Raw genomic sequence first — 14,655 nt, forward strand, 5'->3', positions numbered from 1 at the left:
TGGACGGTATTATAAATATACGAAGTTTGGGGAGCCCTTGAGAAGCGAGTGTTCCGTAACCTACACGTTGAGCAAGTCTTGGACTTCCCTTGTGCCCTTCAAATAATTCAAATGACCCATTTTTGGAATTTCAACGTTTATTCATCCGTATTATTGGATACAGAATGGCTTCAAAAATTATTAAAAAGAAAAAAAGATTTCGTTGTAAGCAAAGGAAATTTAATTCTAGCGTCCAAACTACTTAACTACGTCCCAGGTTGCCCGCTTCTCTACATTACGTACTTGAATGAGTTACGACATCGTGACGATTACAATCCGTGATCTCGCGTAACCATAACAACTGCACAGACTAGGAAGATTTCCGATTTCATGGGGAGTGGCTACATGCGTGTGTAAATAACGAGTAGTTATGGTTATAAAAAACGCCAAATGGAATTATAAACTCTCTGTGCAAAACAATATCAGGCGATGATGAGAATGAAAAAGAATCCAACCTATAGGATGTCCTTTTTAATACTTATCGGTGTGAGTTTTTGATCTTTCTGGCCACAAGCAACTACGATCCATTTTAGGAATCACTCGGAGACGTAAAATGACAATTAAGGTAGGTGTCTAGCTTCACCACTTTTCATTGCACCTTTCGTAAAGAGTTTTTCAGTTAATCTGACTTATCATGTGGCCGTTGTTTAAGATTTCGGACCTCGTTTATCTTTATCGCTTTCACTAAATCTCTTAAAGATAAGGCGCGTGCAAATGACCGTTGGCTATGATGCATCGAGATCGTTTAATTTAGATCAAAATTAGCGAGGAAAAACCGAAATTATTTCTCTTCTATTTAAAGTCGAATGAAAAATGGGCTGAAAAGTTATTATTTTGCTGACGACTGACTGACAGATCGTTTGACTGACTAACTGGCTGATTGAATAAGTGACTGACGGACTAACTGACTCACAGAAAGGTGGACGGAAGAATCGAGCGAACAAAGAGTGTGTGTGTGTGTGCGTGTGTGTGTGCGTGCGTGTGTGTGTGTGTGTGTTTCTCATTGTCCTTTGGTCATGTGCACCGTGACATGAAATTTGGGACGTCGTTTTCCAAGATCTTGGTTAATGGCTCCTAAAGGCTTTTAGAGCACCAATCTCTGAATATGTTGAGATCAACTAAAGGAATCAAACAAACAAACGAAAAAAGATCGATCTATTCATCCATCGATCAAACACAGAAAAACAATTTCCTCTTTCACTTTTATTTTCATTGTTGAGGAACTGGCTATTTAAGAAGAAACATAAAAAGAAGAAACATTAATTCAAAAATATGGTAGAAAACTGACTCAAAGTAACCTTATTCAGTTTATTTTGAGCATTAGTTGCTATATTTTTGACGAACTGAGGTCTTGTGAAGTAAGTCTCTTACACGGGGGTATCTCAAAGTCCTTTCTCCCATCACAGGTAATTTTTCTTTTAAAATACATGTCATTGCTGCGGTGACTTACTTTTCCATCCTATTTCCTATCTTCTGTTTCTGCATTTCATCAGTTCCAAGTGCTCTATAGTCCTTCTCTTCCTCCGCTTTCCAGCCGTTCTGATTGTTCCGACCGTTCCTGTGTTTCAGGCCTCGTATCCCAGATTTCCGGTATCCCTTGACACTCACCAAAGCGGCAGTTCGAGATCGACCGGTTTATTACGACAAGGCTAACCTGCAGAACAGTCGCAATTTTGACGATAACACAGCTGAAATATCTCTTTGTCATCATTTTAGTCAGCCTTTTTACCTTATAGACATGTCTGATGAGGTGGAGAAGAAGCTTGATGTAGAGAATTCAAACTCAAACCCGGAGGAAAGCCTGAAGGAACAAGCCGCCGGTGATGACGAGTCTACGGAACAGAAAAAAAAATTTTCCGTTCTGAAGGTGAAATTTGGACCAGATTCTTCTGGAGACACAAGTGGAGAACACTCGAATGAGTCTTCTTCACCATCCAGTCCGATCGAAAGCCCGCGAAGCCCTGAACATTTCACTCACGGTTACGCTACCAACGAAGCCATCCCCATGACTATCTTCTATCGGAGTCAGCACTCGCACGGACACGGTGGAAAACAACGGCCCACACTGCAGCAACTACGAAAAGGCTTAGAAAATGACAAGGTATGAATGTATTTTAAGAGTGGTCAACCGTTGAAGTACGAACGCTCGTGGGCTTTTCATTTTCAGTTTGGTGAATTTTTGAATTTTCGTTTACTTGTCACGTGCAATGTGGTCTTGCGAGTATCAAGATGGGTGTGAAATCTTCTGACCGGTGAATGTTTTCCATTTTTGATAAAGTTATCGTGATTAGGGGTTTAGACGATATTATTGTGATACGCGGCGGTAAATCTAATTTGTATGCTGAGTGAACGAAATTAATGATGGTTCGCTGGAGAATAAAGCTCCCAGGATTGCGAAAACAACCGAGAAACACAGTACCTTAGCTACACTGTTCTCTAGTCCTTTTGATGTTTATAAACAAAGCATTGCCGTGTATTTAAGTCACATCAGTGAAGAAAACATCATAAAATTTAAAATATTGCTGCAGTCTAAATGTGTTTGTATCCTTGACACGCACCACTTGGTTAAATGAACTGATGATCAAAAACACTCGCGCCTATATTGATTTTATGGGCAGCTCGCTAACCGTTTTTGATTGTAAAAGCTCCGTCAAAGCTTCTTAAAAGTTAAATTTGATTCAATTTATAAAACTCGGCCTGCGGACTAGACACGAAAGTTGTACTTGAGCCATGTAGAAATTAGTAGCTTATGTGATTAAAAAATATGCAAATACGTACGAAATTGATTTTAGGTGTGGTAAAAAATCACAATATTCAGTTACCGAGATATGTTTACCTTTTGAGCAATCGATTATAGAACCTCTCTTGGTTTGATGAATTATTGATTTGTGCAGCATGTTTGAACAACCACAGAAAATGGCCCATGATTTTCAAACTTTTCAACCATTTTTCCAACATTGCAAGCAGATTATTATGAGGACAGAAAATGTGGCCATTATTTTTAAAAAGTAACCAGTTTAAGTTCACCGTTATTGTGAAATATCACGTTTTGATTAAAATCAGAACAATTTCATATTTCAGGTGTTGTATAATTTATTACCTGTAAAATTATTGAGATAAGTTTTAAAAATTTGATACAAAAAAAGATATTTACAGCTGTATGACCATTTCTGGTATATGTGCTGTTTATTTATGCTAAAACTGCTGGCATACATGATCAACTCTTTTGTAATGGAACAACATTGAATTAAATGATTTATATATGGTACATTGATAAATTGGACTGGCCTGCAAGCAGGCAAGTTAATCTTTACTTGCCTGAAAAAACTGATGACTTTCTAAGAGTGATGCAGTAGTTTTGATTGTGGCGTACTAATCAAAAACACTCAAACAACCTGAAATTGCTGACCACAAATAAAATATAACATGAACAAATCTTAATTGTGTTGGTGGTAAATCAGTTGGCTACTTACAAGTGAAGCCTAAGGGGTTACACCAAGGACTAAGCAAAGTGATTTGTACTCATTCCAAATTTTCATTTATTTTTTAGGCTGAATTTATAGAGGAAACTGCCCCTCTGGATGATAGCAAATTAGAAGATGGCCAGGATTCTATAGAAATAAGAAATGCAAGGAGTGCACCAAAGTTTGGTTGGATCAAAGGTGTGCTTTTTGGCTGTCTGCTCAACATATGGGGTGTGATGCTTTATTTACGGCTCTCCTGGGTGGTGGGACAAGCTGGAATAGCTTTGGCTTCTCTCATTGTGATCATGTCTGCTGTGGTAACTACTCTGACAACATTATCGTTATCTGCAGTTTGTACCAATGGTGAAGTCAAAGGAGGTGAGTGGCTATCATGTGGCATGATGCATCACATTATGAGGGGGGCATTGGGATTTTTGGTTCTGTGGTTTTGGCTATTTTTTAGACCAATTTTTTTGGTTTTTGCACCAAAAAACTTGGGTTTTTCAGTTTTGGTGTTCATTGGGGTTTGCAGATTTTCAGTTTTTTAGCATTTGGTTTTTGGTTTTCATGAAAAATACTAACAGGTTTTTGGATTTGATATCTGATGCAGTTTTTGGTTTTTCCCATTTGACCTAAATGGGTTCCAGTTTCTCTTCGATCTAAGGGGCAATAATGCGCTTCTGCTGATCTCGGGTAGCCGCTAAACGCAAATGTTATAGAGAGGAATGCGTGACAAACCAATTGAAATATTACAGGGATCCCTCCTCCAAAGGGGGGGGGGGGGGGAGAGGGTGTGGCTACATATAGGGTACAGCTAAGGACAGAATATTGCCAGAGTTTCTTTATCAATGCCGCCTCAAAGTTGGTGACCAAATTACAGGCTGCATGTGACTGATTGATTCAACATTCCAATAGAATCTCCAGACTTTCAGGTCTTAGTTTGCAAATGGAAGTGTTAGATTAGGGACTTTTGATGAAACTTTCGAGAGCTATAGCTATTTGCGACTGCAAAATTGCAATTCTATTGAGGACTTTTGAGCAAATTTCCTTTACTTAATTAGGCTCTATTACCAGCTGCTGAGTCCAAAGAGACCACACTCAAGGTCCTTGAGAGAGTAGCTGTTAATTTAAGCAGATACTAGAAGATACAAATGCCAAGCCCATGGCATTCATAAATCCTGTAATGAAATTAGTGTAGTTTACTCTGTATGCTCCACTTGTCACCACTGTATTGAATCAATCAGAGTTTTAATAACTGGGATGTGAAAATGTATCGGTTTTGACAGTTTCGCATGTGGTTTTCAGTTTTTATTGCATTTTTTTCGGTTTTTTGGTTTTGGATGATTTTTTGTACAGTTTTGCGGTTTCTAATAGGCCCTAATGCCCCCCTCCATTATTATAGGCACTGACTTGTCATAGCACAGCACTGTCCAGTATTCTGTGCTATATTATATACCTATTTATGCATTCATCATTGACTAATCAGGATGGAATATTTTTTTGAGTATGTGATAAGTCCCCGAAATATTTTAAGCACATTGGGTGACATAGTTGCCACGACAGAATTTTTCCTGACAATATTGATGCAATATCAAGCAGAAAAGTGATTAAGATACAATACAATATTTTTTTTTTACAGCTCCCCTATAGGAGGCTATTCTGTTGTAATATACAGTGATAGAAAATTCACAATAATACATTGCAATGGGGTGAAAAATATTTACATGTGTTTGCAAAAAAAATATCTACATATAATGTTCATTAGGAGATTATAAGTTAATCCATCACCAATTTCTTTCAAAGTAACACAATAAGAATTGTATAACAGACAGTATGGAGAATTACTAATTAATAAGATCTTGAAGCCAAAATGGTTTAGCATCCTGGGTGATGTATGTTACTATCAGGCACCTAATTTCCCCAAACACAATTCACTGATGCAAATTAAATATTCAGTAAACATACTTTTCTTGTAGGTGGTGCCTATTATCTCATTTCCCGCAGTCTAGGGCCTGAGTTTGGAGGCTCCATTGGCATAATCTTCTCAGTAGCCAGTGCTGTGGCAACAGCAATGTACGTGGTTGGTTTTTCAGAAACGGTGCGGGATATCCTCCGGGATAACGGCTCCCTTATAGTAGATGAGTCCAATGACATACGCATTGTGGGCCTCATAAGTGTTGTCATTCTCCTCGGCATCACCATGATTGGGTTAAAGTGGGTTGTACGTGCACAAATGTTACTTCTTATTGTACTAGTTATTTCCATTCTTAATGTGCTGATTGGCACTTTCATCGGGCCACAGTCTGACGAAAGCAGAAGCAGAGGTTTTGTGGGGTACCAAAAGGAAGTGTTTGAGACCAATTTGGGTCCTGGTTATAAAGGCGAGAGTTTTTTCTCTGTCTTTGCAGTCTTCTTTCCTGCTGCAACAGGGATTTTAGCTGGGGTGAATATATCTGGTGATCTCAAAGACGTGCACAAGGCTGTTCCAAAGGGGACCTTGCTGGCCATTCTAATCAGCACCATTGTGTATGTCATGCTTGCTTGGTTTGTGGGTGGATGCATCGAAAGAGAAGCTCTGGGGTTTGTGCAGGAGGTGTTGCAAAATAAGACTTTGGCTTCTTGTGTAGAACAGGAGTGTAGATATGGGCTTCTAAATGATTTTCAGGTAAGGTTTCCTTTAAAAAAACAAAGCATATACTGTTAAATTTTTTCAAAATGCTTGCACATGTCACTGGTATTCAATCTATCTTATAGATATCTGATTGTTTATTCCCTGGCTGTTACCTTCAACACATCTCTTTGTAAATGAGTCACAAGAATTTGGTGTTATTTAAAGATAACATTCTCATTCCCAGTTTTCTTGATATTATAAGTTACATGCGAGTCACCTATGGGAGTTAGAGGGTTTTAAAAGAATAGCTTGGCTTGCAAATTCTTTGGCTCAGGTCCCTTTGTAGCCACCCTGTCACAAGAGGTCTTTCCACTGAGAACAGGGTTGTTCTGCTGATTTACCTCGATAATTCCATGGATAAAGTCTTCTGACTTCTAGTGAGAATTATGAGTTAAAATAGCTGGCTAAGATGTTATTGAAGGTCATTCGGCCTCTTTGTGTTGCATTTGCACTTACATGTAGTACTAATACAGTATATACAACTTTCCCCAAAGACTGAGGCCAATTACTTCGAAATTTGAGTTATCAATTGATTAATTGATCCCTAACTTATTTAAGTAGTTATCTTTTAGTAAATTTATCTTTTAGGTTATGGAGGAAGTGTCGGGATGGGGTCCAATTGTAACAGCAGGCATCTTTGCATCCACTTTGTCCTCTGCACTTGCGAGTCTTGTCGGGGCACCCAAAGCATTCCAAGCAGTTTGCAAAGACAAGCTTTTTCCTTACATAGATTTCTTTGGTGTTGGTTATGGGCCTGGCAATGAACCGCGTAGGGGCTACATCTTGGCTTTCTTCGTGGCGGCAGCGTTCATTGCCATCGGAGATCTCAACGTGATTGCCCCAATCATATCCAACTTTTTCCTCATTGTGTACGCTCTCATCAACTACGCCGTGTTTGCTGCCTCGTTATCGCGTTCTCCGGGATGGCGCCCCTCGTTTAAGTACTACAACATGTGGGTGTCGCTGTTAGGGGCCTTGCTGTGTGTCGCTATGATGTTCCTTATCAACTGGTGGGCCGCACTGTTGACAATATTCATTGTGCTGATATTGTACAAGTATGTCGACTTCACCAAACCTAAGGTTAGACTTGAAATGCGAAGGATAATGTGTGGTTTTATATTTTAGTGGTCCTGTGTAAAAAGGTTGGGGTACCATCAAAATCGTTAACCTCCAGGAGTGACTAACATCTGATTTCTGCCTATAGTATCACCCCTGAATCAATAAAGGAAATGATCATCAACTAAAGCAGTGTTCTCCTTTTCAGGCCGTAACCGGTAACATTTACCACCCGTAGTACCTCTTATTACCGTTTAAAATTGCTTGGAATTCTTGAACATTCATCGGGCAAAAGGATTGCTTTACCGGTTTGAAAATTTGTTTTACCTGTCGTGCTTAAAATAAGAGAGAACACTGCTAAAGGAGCACTAGATTTCTAACAAATTCTCAATGTGAACACCTTAGGAAATTGAAAGGGAGTTAGGGGTTTATAAACTAGTTTCCATGTAATGAGAAGATTTGCCATCTCTCGCTCTCAAAATAGACAAGTTACTGGACAATAGGAATCTGCGGCGTAACCATTTTAGCGTGGAAAGTAGAGGGGTTTTGTCGTAGAATGAAGGTGGAAGTTATTGATACCCGAGCTCTGAGAAGTTATCTCGTCAAGCGACAAATTTAAATTGATTTTCTAAAGTAATCCCATTGTCTTTTAGTCCGTGGCGACGAGCGAAAAAGCAAGCATTTTACTTCGAGCGCTCGCCGTTTCGCTCGTCTCAGTGACTGAGAGACCGCAACCGCCCAAACTAAGGCGGGATTACATTCGTTTCGCTTCAACTCGCTTTGTTATTGTATTGGTAGAGAAACTAGCCTCGACTTCTTAGCTAATCAGAAGCAAAGTTAAGGCTAATCTTTGGTTAAGCTCGCTGGTTGTACTGTGCTCGAGAATGTCTATACATATACGTACTGGCTTTGAGTTCTCATCGACTCCTGGAGATATTTAAATCTACCGCGGGGTTTTCGACAGTTTACTCAGCACCCTGTTCGTTTTCTCTCCTGCTACATACAGGTGAATTGGGGATCATCTGCGCAAGCGTACACTTTCGTGCAGGCCTTGCGCTACACTCGCCGATTGGATGGAATTGGTCATCACGTGAAAAACTTCCGTCCACATTGTTTAGTGCTAACCGGACATCCACAAGACCGACCCAACCTAACATACCTAGTGTCTCAGATAACTAAAAACGTCAGCCTTATGGTGTACGCTAATGTGATAAAGGAAGCTTTTGGAATGCTCCCTGAAGACGAATCAGATGTCGAGTGGATGAGAAAACACAAGATCAAAGCTTTCCGCGCTGTGACCACAGGTAAACAATGTACTGCCGAATTACTGAAGAGTTGCCTTCTATTCAATTTTAATTTTTTCATTTCCGCCGGTGTGTATCAGTTTTCACTGTGACTAACGCTCGAAAAGTCAGCTTTAGAAACTCTCTGTGGTGGCCAACTTACATTTTCAACTCAGTTGGTAAAACCAATTTATTTTATATCAGTTTTAGTCAACATGTTTTATTGTTTTCTTTTTCCTGTGATTCGTTATACATCCCCAAATTATATACGTTTTTCTTGTTTGAAGATATGTTTAATGGGTGGCAAATGGTTACATTTGTGTGCGAGGGGTTGCATTTCCGTGCTTTGTTCACGAAGCACAAGGGGCAAATGAATGACTGATAGACTATTGGTTATCAAGAGGGCATGATTATTTGATACTGATTTGCGAGCACAAGTCATGTGCATTGACCTGGGGCTCTCACATGAAATGGGTTCTAAAAAAAAATCCCAGGAAAGCAGCACTCCTCTAAATCAGTACTAACATCGCTGCCCTACCCTTGCAAAAAAAAAGAGAGAGAATCTTTAGAAAATGCTCGAAATTAATCCGTAATTGCCTTCAGGTCCATGGAATCACAGAGGAAAACTTGTGTCGCATGTGTATTCGGTAAGAAGAGTTCATTTTCTCTACTGATGTCATCTCTCTGTTCCCATTTTCCCTCTCTACAGCGCCCAGTCTCCGCACGGGGGTGCAGTCCATGATTCACCTCACCGGACTGGGAAAGATGCGGCCAAACACGGTTGTCATGGGCTATAAGAATAACTGGACAGATAAGAGGTACTTAAGTGAAGTAGTAGATTATCTTGGTGTTATTAACGATGTCTTCGAGCTCAAGTATGGTCTGGTCATTCTTCGAATGAACGAAGAACAGAAGAAAAATTTCATCGTAGAGAAGGTGGATGAAAGCTCTTCGTCGGATTCGGACTCGATTATAGAAGAAGACGAATATCCTAAGCCCAAACGTTCCTCTCCGGCGAAAAAGTCAACGAACGAAGAGAGAGAAAGTCTTACTAGCCCTGAGAAGGCGTCCGAACTAACGTCCGAATCTTCGCCGACACCGGAGGTCAAGATTGCATTGAAAGAGAAACAAACGGGCACCATCGATGTCTGGTGGCTGTACGATGATGGTGGCCTGACGGTATTGCTACCGTACCTGCTGACACTTCATCGTGCCTGGAAGAAGTGCAAATTGAGGTTTTTCTCAGCTAACATTCGCTCCAAGCACGAGGTGAATCCGCAAGGTTTGCAAATGGCAAACTTGTTAAAGAAGTTCCGCTTTGACGCTAGCTGCGTGGAGCAAGTTGAAATCAATGAACCGCCGTCGAAGGAGAGCATCGATGCTTTCAGACGTCTGCCAGTCAAAGAGGAGCTTGGAGAAGAGCCTATCAAAGACCAGAAAGTTCTTAGAACGATTCGCATCGGAGAACTCGTGCGGCAGCACTGCTCAGAGGAGACAAGGTTGGTCGTAATCTCCATTCCAGTCCCCGTCACTGACGTCACGACCCCTTTGATGTACATGAGTTGGCTTGAGGTGATGTCCGCTGACTTACCGCCGGTTCTACTCGTACGTGGCAATCAAACCAATGTGTTGACATTTTACTCGTAGTTTAGACTTTATTTTTTGGTCATAAACCTTTTCTTAGCCTACATACGCGTCCTACGAAGGCGGTTTTGTTTCAATTTGATAGTTTAGCGAACTCAGCTCATACTGATGAATATTAATGGCGAAACAGAGAAAGCGAAGCGAAGAAAGTTGTCCTGTTTGAAAAGTCTTGCTACCACGGAACTGATCCCACTTAAGTTTGGATTGTGAGACGTTAGCGTTTTAAAGCAATACCAGTAATTTATCACCTTCCCTCCTCCCTCTCCCCCCCCCCCACCCCCCGAAGAAAAAAACGGAAAAAAAAAGGAAAAAACTTCAAAATAGTCCGAAATGTTTCACTCGTAGTGGAACACAGCTTACTTTACTCAGAAATTGCACTTCATGCACTCTTTAGCTTCCATGATACAACTATTTCACAGCTGCTATCCTTCAAAACACTTTCAAATTCTATGTTAATGGCTTTAACGTCTCATTGGTTGACGTCTTTTTAGCTTATTTATGCAACCGTCTAACCTTATGTACGATCATAGTGAGGTGTCGTTGATGGAGCTTATGCCAAGGGTTCCAATAGCGACACCTCTCTAATGCAAAACTAAAATGTTTAGGTTTCTAAAAATATTGCAAAGATCAGCGAGATGGGTATATCTGTCACAATTATTGGATGAAATTACCATTTCATGAAAAACAGCAGCAGTTTTACTCGTAAATAAAAAAATGCACTCGTGCCATACAGTTTGTCTTCCGTATTGGAAGACAGTGCTTGAGGTTGAAAGAGTTTTTTGAGAATAATCAATCAAGAAGTAAACTTTAAGCTGAATCACCATTGATTTCCAGCATCGCGATATCACTTCGATCACATTCTCACTCGATGAAAGTTAATAATAAATCCTTAAATCATTATCATGTACTGATAATTAGTAACGTATTGTAAGTTGTCCTACTTAAAACCGCGTGGTGTTGATGAGGATATTGTCACCTGGTTTTCAGTGGGACAGTGTTAAACCCCGGTGTAAAAAATACTTTACGATAGGGTAAAATGACAGAAGTATATTTAGCCTGTATCGAGGCTTTGTATTGACAAGGCGACTGCTTCTGCCATAATAATTGGCACCAGTTAATATATTTTAGCAGTAAAAATTGACATTAGAATAAAATTGGTTTAGCAAATTGCCTTTAAGGGTTGAGGTAAAGAGCAGATTATATTATTAATGATTTGCATTCTTTTTGGACCAAACTATTCAGTATTGTCTTAAGAAAGACCTAAATCTCAGTGCTCATATCTGCTCTCTGCGACTCTACGCTTATGAAACTGCCACCTACAATTCATATAGCAACACTACAGCTTTGATACTAACTCTTACCTAAGATCTGCATTAACTGTCTTCTTGGTTCGTTTCCAACCATTTGACAGTCGATTGCACGAAAACTTAGGCGATGATTTCGAATAATTCCTCCCTAACAACCCGATCTTCATATTGGTAATTCTTCTGTCGAAGTGAGACACCTTACTTTTTAAAACAACGCTTTTTATTTTAACACTCATGTTACTTACAAGCTTTATCATTTATATATTTAATGGATTCGTACAAGTACAAGTACAGGTGCACAACAATAGGACATAAGTCCCCTACCTGGTTAATACACCCATACCCACCACCCTTCCCACCCCAGGGGAGGACATCCATCATACAGTAATCTCGTGCGTGGGAAATTAACGTCTCCTACCCCAGCCCTGCAGGAGACGGGGCCTACGGTTTTACGTCCTATCCGAGAAGACGAAGCAATGTGAGTGAAGCGTCTTGCTTAAGGACACAACGTCATGCCCCAGCCAGGACTTGAACTCGGGCCGTCCGACCCAGAGTTCAGCACACTGACCCACGCCTCAACCATTTGACACCTTTCCCATCAATGGATTCAGCGTACTTTTAGTATTAAACATTTGCTTTATTTAAGAGTTCTGTGAAAGCTGTTGAGATCATTTGGTCGGGAGGATGGGAAGACGTGCGGGATGAGAAAACCTGTAGTGTGAGAAAGCCTGCGGGATTAGAAGACTTACGGAATAGGAGCAACAGCAGGACGAGAAGACCCGCGAGATGAGTTGACCTGCAGGTTAAGAGGGTACAGGTCTTTTCATTTCGCGGGTCTGAACGTACTAATGCAGATTTAAGTTTCGGTTCCATAATATTTGGCTCTGGTTGCATATCCAACATTGTCTTAGGTAAATTTGGACAGTGCTGTTGTTACGCGAGTCATCTCGGTCATCAAACTCACGAACAGGGACTGGTTATTACCCTCCAAAGAGAGAGTAAAATAATATTACGAACCTGTAAAAGTGACAGAGTGAATTCTACCACTGAGGTATTTTTCAAATAATACATTTTCAGTGTTTTGAAGGAATAGTATGTCAAAGCCTCCTGGATGAGCCAGAAGTGTCCACTCGGAAAAAAGAACTATACTGAGCTCACCTTTCTGGTTTTGAGTAATGACATGTATTGGACTATCCTCAGTCTCAGTTTGAACTAAAGGAGAGGTTGGTGCCCCATGGGATGCTGTACTACCATAATCATTGTCTGAAGAAGAGATCTAAACACAGACACGCACAAAAAAACAAAGTACAGGGCCGATTATCTATGTCTTTAAGATAAGAACCCTACTCCAACAAACCCCTGCCCTCATCAGGAGCCCAAAGTTTTTCATGAACCCTCTCCTTCCCCTTCCCACTTAAAAAAAATTTAGAATACAAGAAATAGCTCAATGACAAGGTTAAAATTATGCTGGGCCCCCTTTTTGAAAGTGCCCATTCTCTGAAAAGGCCCCCTCATCTAAAACCCTGGATGTAGGTTCCCAAGGTACTCCTCAACGGTAATTGTATGCTGGTATTCAGGAAAGCTCAAGTGGCCAGTGAAGAATAATGCTGTTCTCCCTTGAAGGTAAATTGACATCTCTTTTCCTTAGGCAACAAATATTTTCCTTTCAGTAAAACACGCGCATATGTATATATATTCGCATTTGACTAAAATGTAGGACAGAAGTTGCAACTTCTCAAAACAAATATATTTTGCAATTGCTACAGCCTTTGCAAAACTTAAATGCCCCCCAAAAAATAAAATATATTTAGTTTTATACCTTTTTCATGTCAACTTTGTTAACTGTCTGTCATCACCAGTGCCTGTAAATGTTAACATAACAAAGTTAATTCAGCTGCATCTTACATGACGAAACAATTTGATCGGTCACTATTTCGATCGGTTAGGATCTATCAAGGACTGATAATCTAACCAATTTCAAAATAATTTAGTAATCTTTAATAACTGAACTTTATATATTGTATTTTCTTTACAGATGTCATCAATACAACTGGCTCTATGTTCTTTGCATAAGGCAACCTTACCTTTAAGTATTGATTTGTCACAGATTGGTCTATAGCGTACTTTCCACTCTTATATCTCCTCGCGACATAATTTAGATCCTCCAGAACCAAGGCCTGAAAGTTACACACAGATGGTTATATCACAATCATTCCCGCTTGTGTTAAAAAAAGCAGAGGGGTACTGAGAAGAGAGAAAAAAAGGCCTTAGGGAGATAGGGAATTTTTCTTTGGTACCCCAAGCCCGGGATAGTTGACAATGGGTAATACGGTGCCGTGTAATATCACCATAGCCGTCAAATCAAGTATAAGGATTTTTGTGTAAAAAGGCTGTGGCAGATTTGAAAAGAAAATCATACGCACTTGTTCTTAAAAAATAATTAGACGGAAATATAAATATGGGGAGCTTGGAGAGTCCTTGAGAAGCGAGAGTTCCTGTAAGCTACACCTTGAGCAAGTCTTGCGCTTCATTCGTGCTCTTCAAATAATTTTCCTTTAGCGCCCATCAGCCCGTATCTCGATGTGTACGTCTTATACATGAACTCATTTTTGAAATTTCAACGTTTATTCATCCATATGATTGGAATGGCTTCAAAAAATGATGAAAAAAGGAAATATTCGTTGTAAGCAAAGCAAATTGAATTCTAGCGTGCAAACTTCTTTACTCCGACCCAAGTTGCTAGCTTCTCTATATTACGTACTTGAATATGTCACGACATCATGACAATTGCAATAAGTTTACCGCACGTAACCATAACAACTGCTCAGACTGGAAAGATTTCCGACTTCATGTGGAGTGCCCACATATGCGAGTGTAAACATGGGTAATTGTGATTATCGAAAACGCCCAGTGCAGCTGTAAACTCCTTGCTCAAAAAATATCAGGCGATGATGAGAATGAAAAAGCATCCAACTAATGGACGTGCTTTTTAATGCTTATGTGTGAGTTTTTTATCTTTCCGGCCACAAGCAACTACGAGCCATTTGAGAAATAATTCAGAGACGTAAAATGACAATTAAGGTAGGTGTCTAGTATCACCACTTTTCTTAGCACCTTTCGTAAAGAGTATTTTCAGTTATTTTGACTTATCGTGTGACTATTATGTCATTCACTGTTTAATATTTCGGACC

General features: G+C 39.9%; 1 protein-coding gene across 3 annotated transcripts; it reads left to right on the plus strand.

Annotated features, from left to right (window-relative positions):
- Positions 1–358: 358 nt before the first annotated feature.
- Positions 359–10,432, plus strand: LOC131768767 (solute carrier family 12 member 2-like). Of its 3 annotated transcripts, none has more exons than XM_066173638.1 (7): positions 359–604; positions 1,533–2,140; positions 3,590–3,881; positions 5,480–6,168; positions 6,763–7,254; positions 8,237–8,534; positions 9,223–10,432. In XM_066173638.1, the coding sequence occupies exons 2-7, from the start codon at positions 1,778–1,780 to the stop codon at positions 10,158–10,160; spliced, it is 3,072 nt and encodes a 1,023-aa protein (XP_066029735.1). In that variant the 5' UTR covers positions 359–604; positions 1,533–1,777; the 3' UTR covers positions 10,161–10,432. The 3 variants fall into 3 exon arrangements, with proteins under 3 accessions (XP_066029735.1, XP_058940479.2, XP_066029736.1); XM_059084496.2 differs by having other exon boundaries at positions 1,609–2,140; XM_066173639.1 differs by having other exon boundaries at positions 1,776–2,140.
- The last annotated feature ends 4,223 nt before the right edge of the window (positions 10,433–14,655 follow it).

The sequence above is a fragment of the Pocillopora verrucosa genome, chromosome 10 (assembly GCF_036669915.1).
Source record: "Pocillopora verrucosa isolate sample1 chromosome 10, ASM3666991v2, whole genome shotgun sequence".
NCBI lineage: Eukaryota > Metazoa > Cnidaria > Anthozoa > Scleractinia > Pocilloporidae > Pocillopora > Pocillopora verrucosa.

Excerpts from the sequence above, each read along its gene's own strand:
- LOC131768767 (XM_066173638.1), top strand. The coding sequence starts at position 1,778 with ATGTCTGATGAGGTGGAGAAGAAGCTTGATGTAGAGAATTCAAACTCA. Across the intron at positions 2,141-3,589 it reads AAGGCTTAGAAAATGACAAG|GCTGAATTTATAGAGGAAAC; the intron begins GTATGAATGTAT and ends TTTATTTTTTAG. Across the intron at positions 7,255-8,236 it reads TCGACTTCACCAAACCTAAG|GTGAATTGGGGATCATCTGC; the intron begins GTTAGACTTGAA and ends TGCTACATACAG.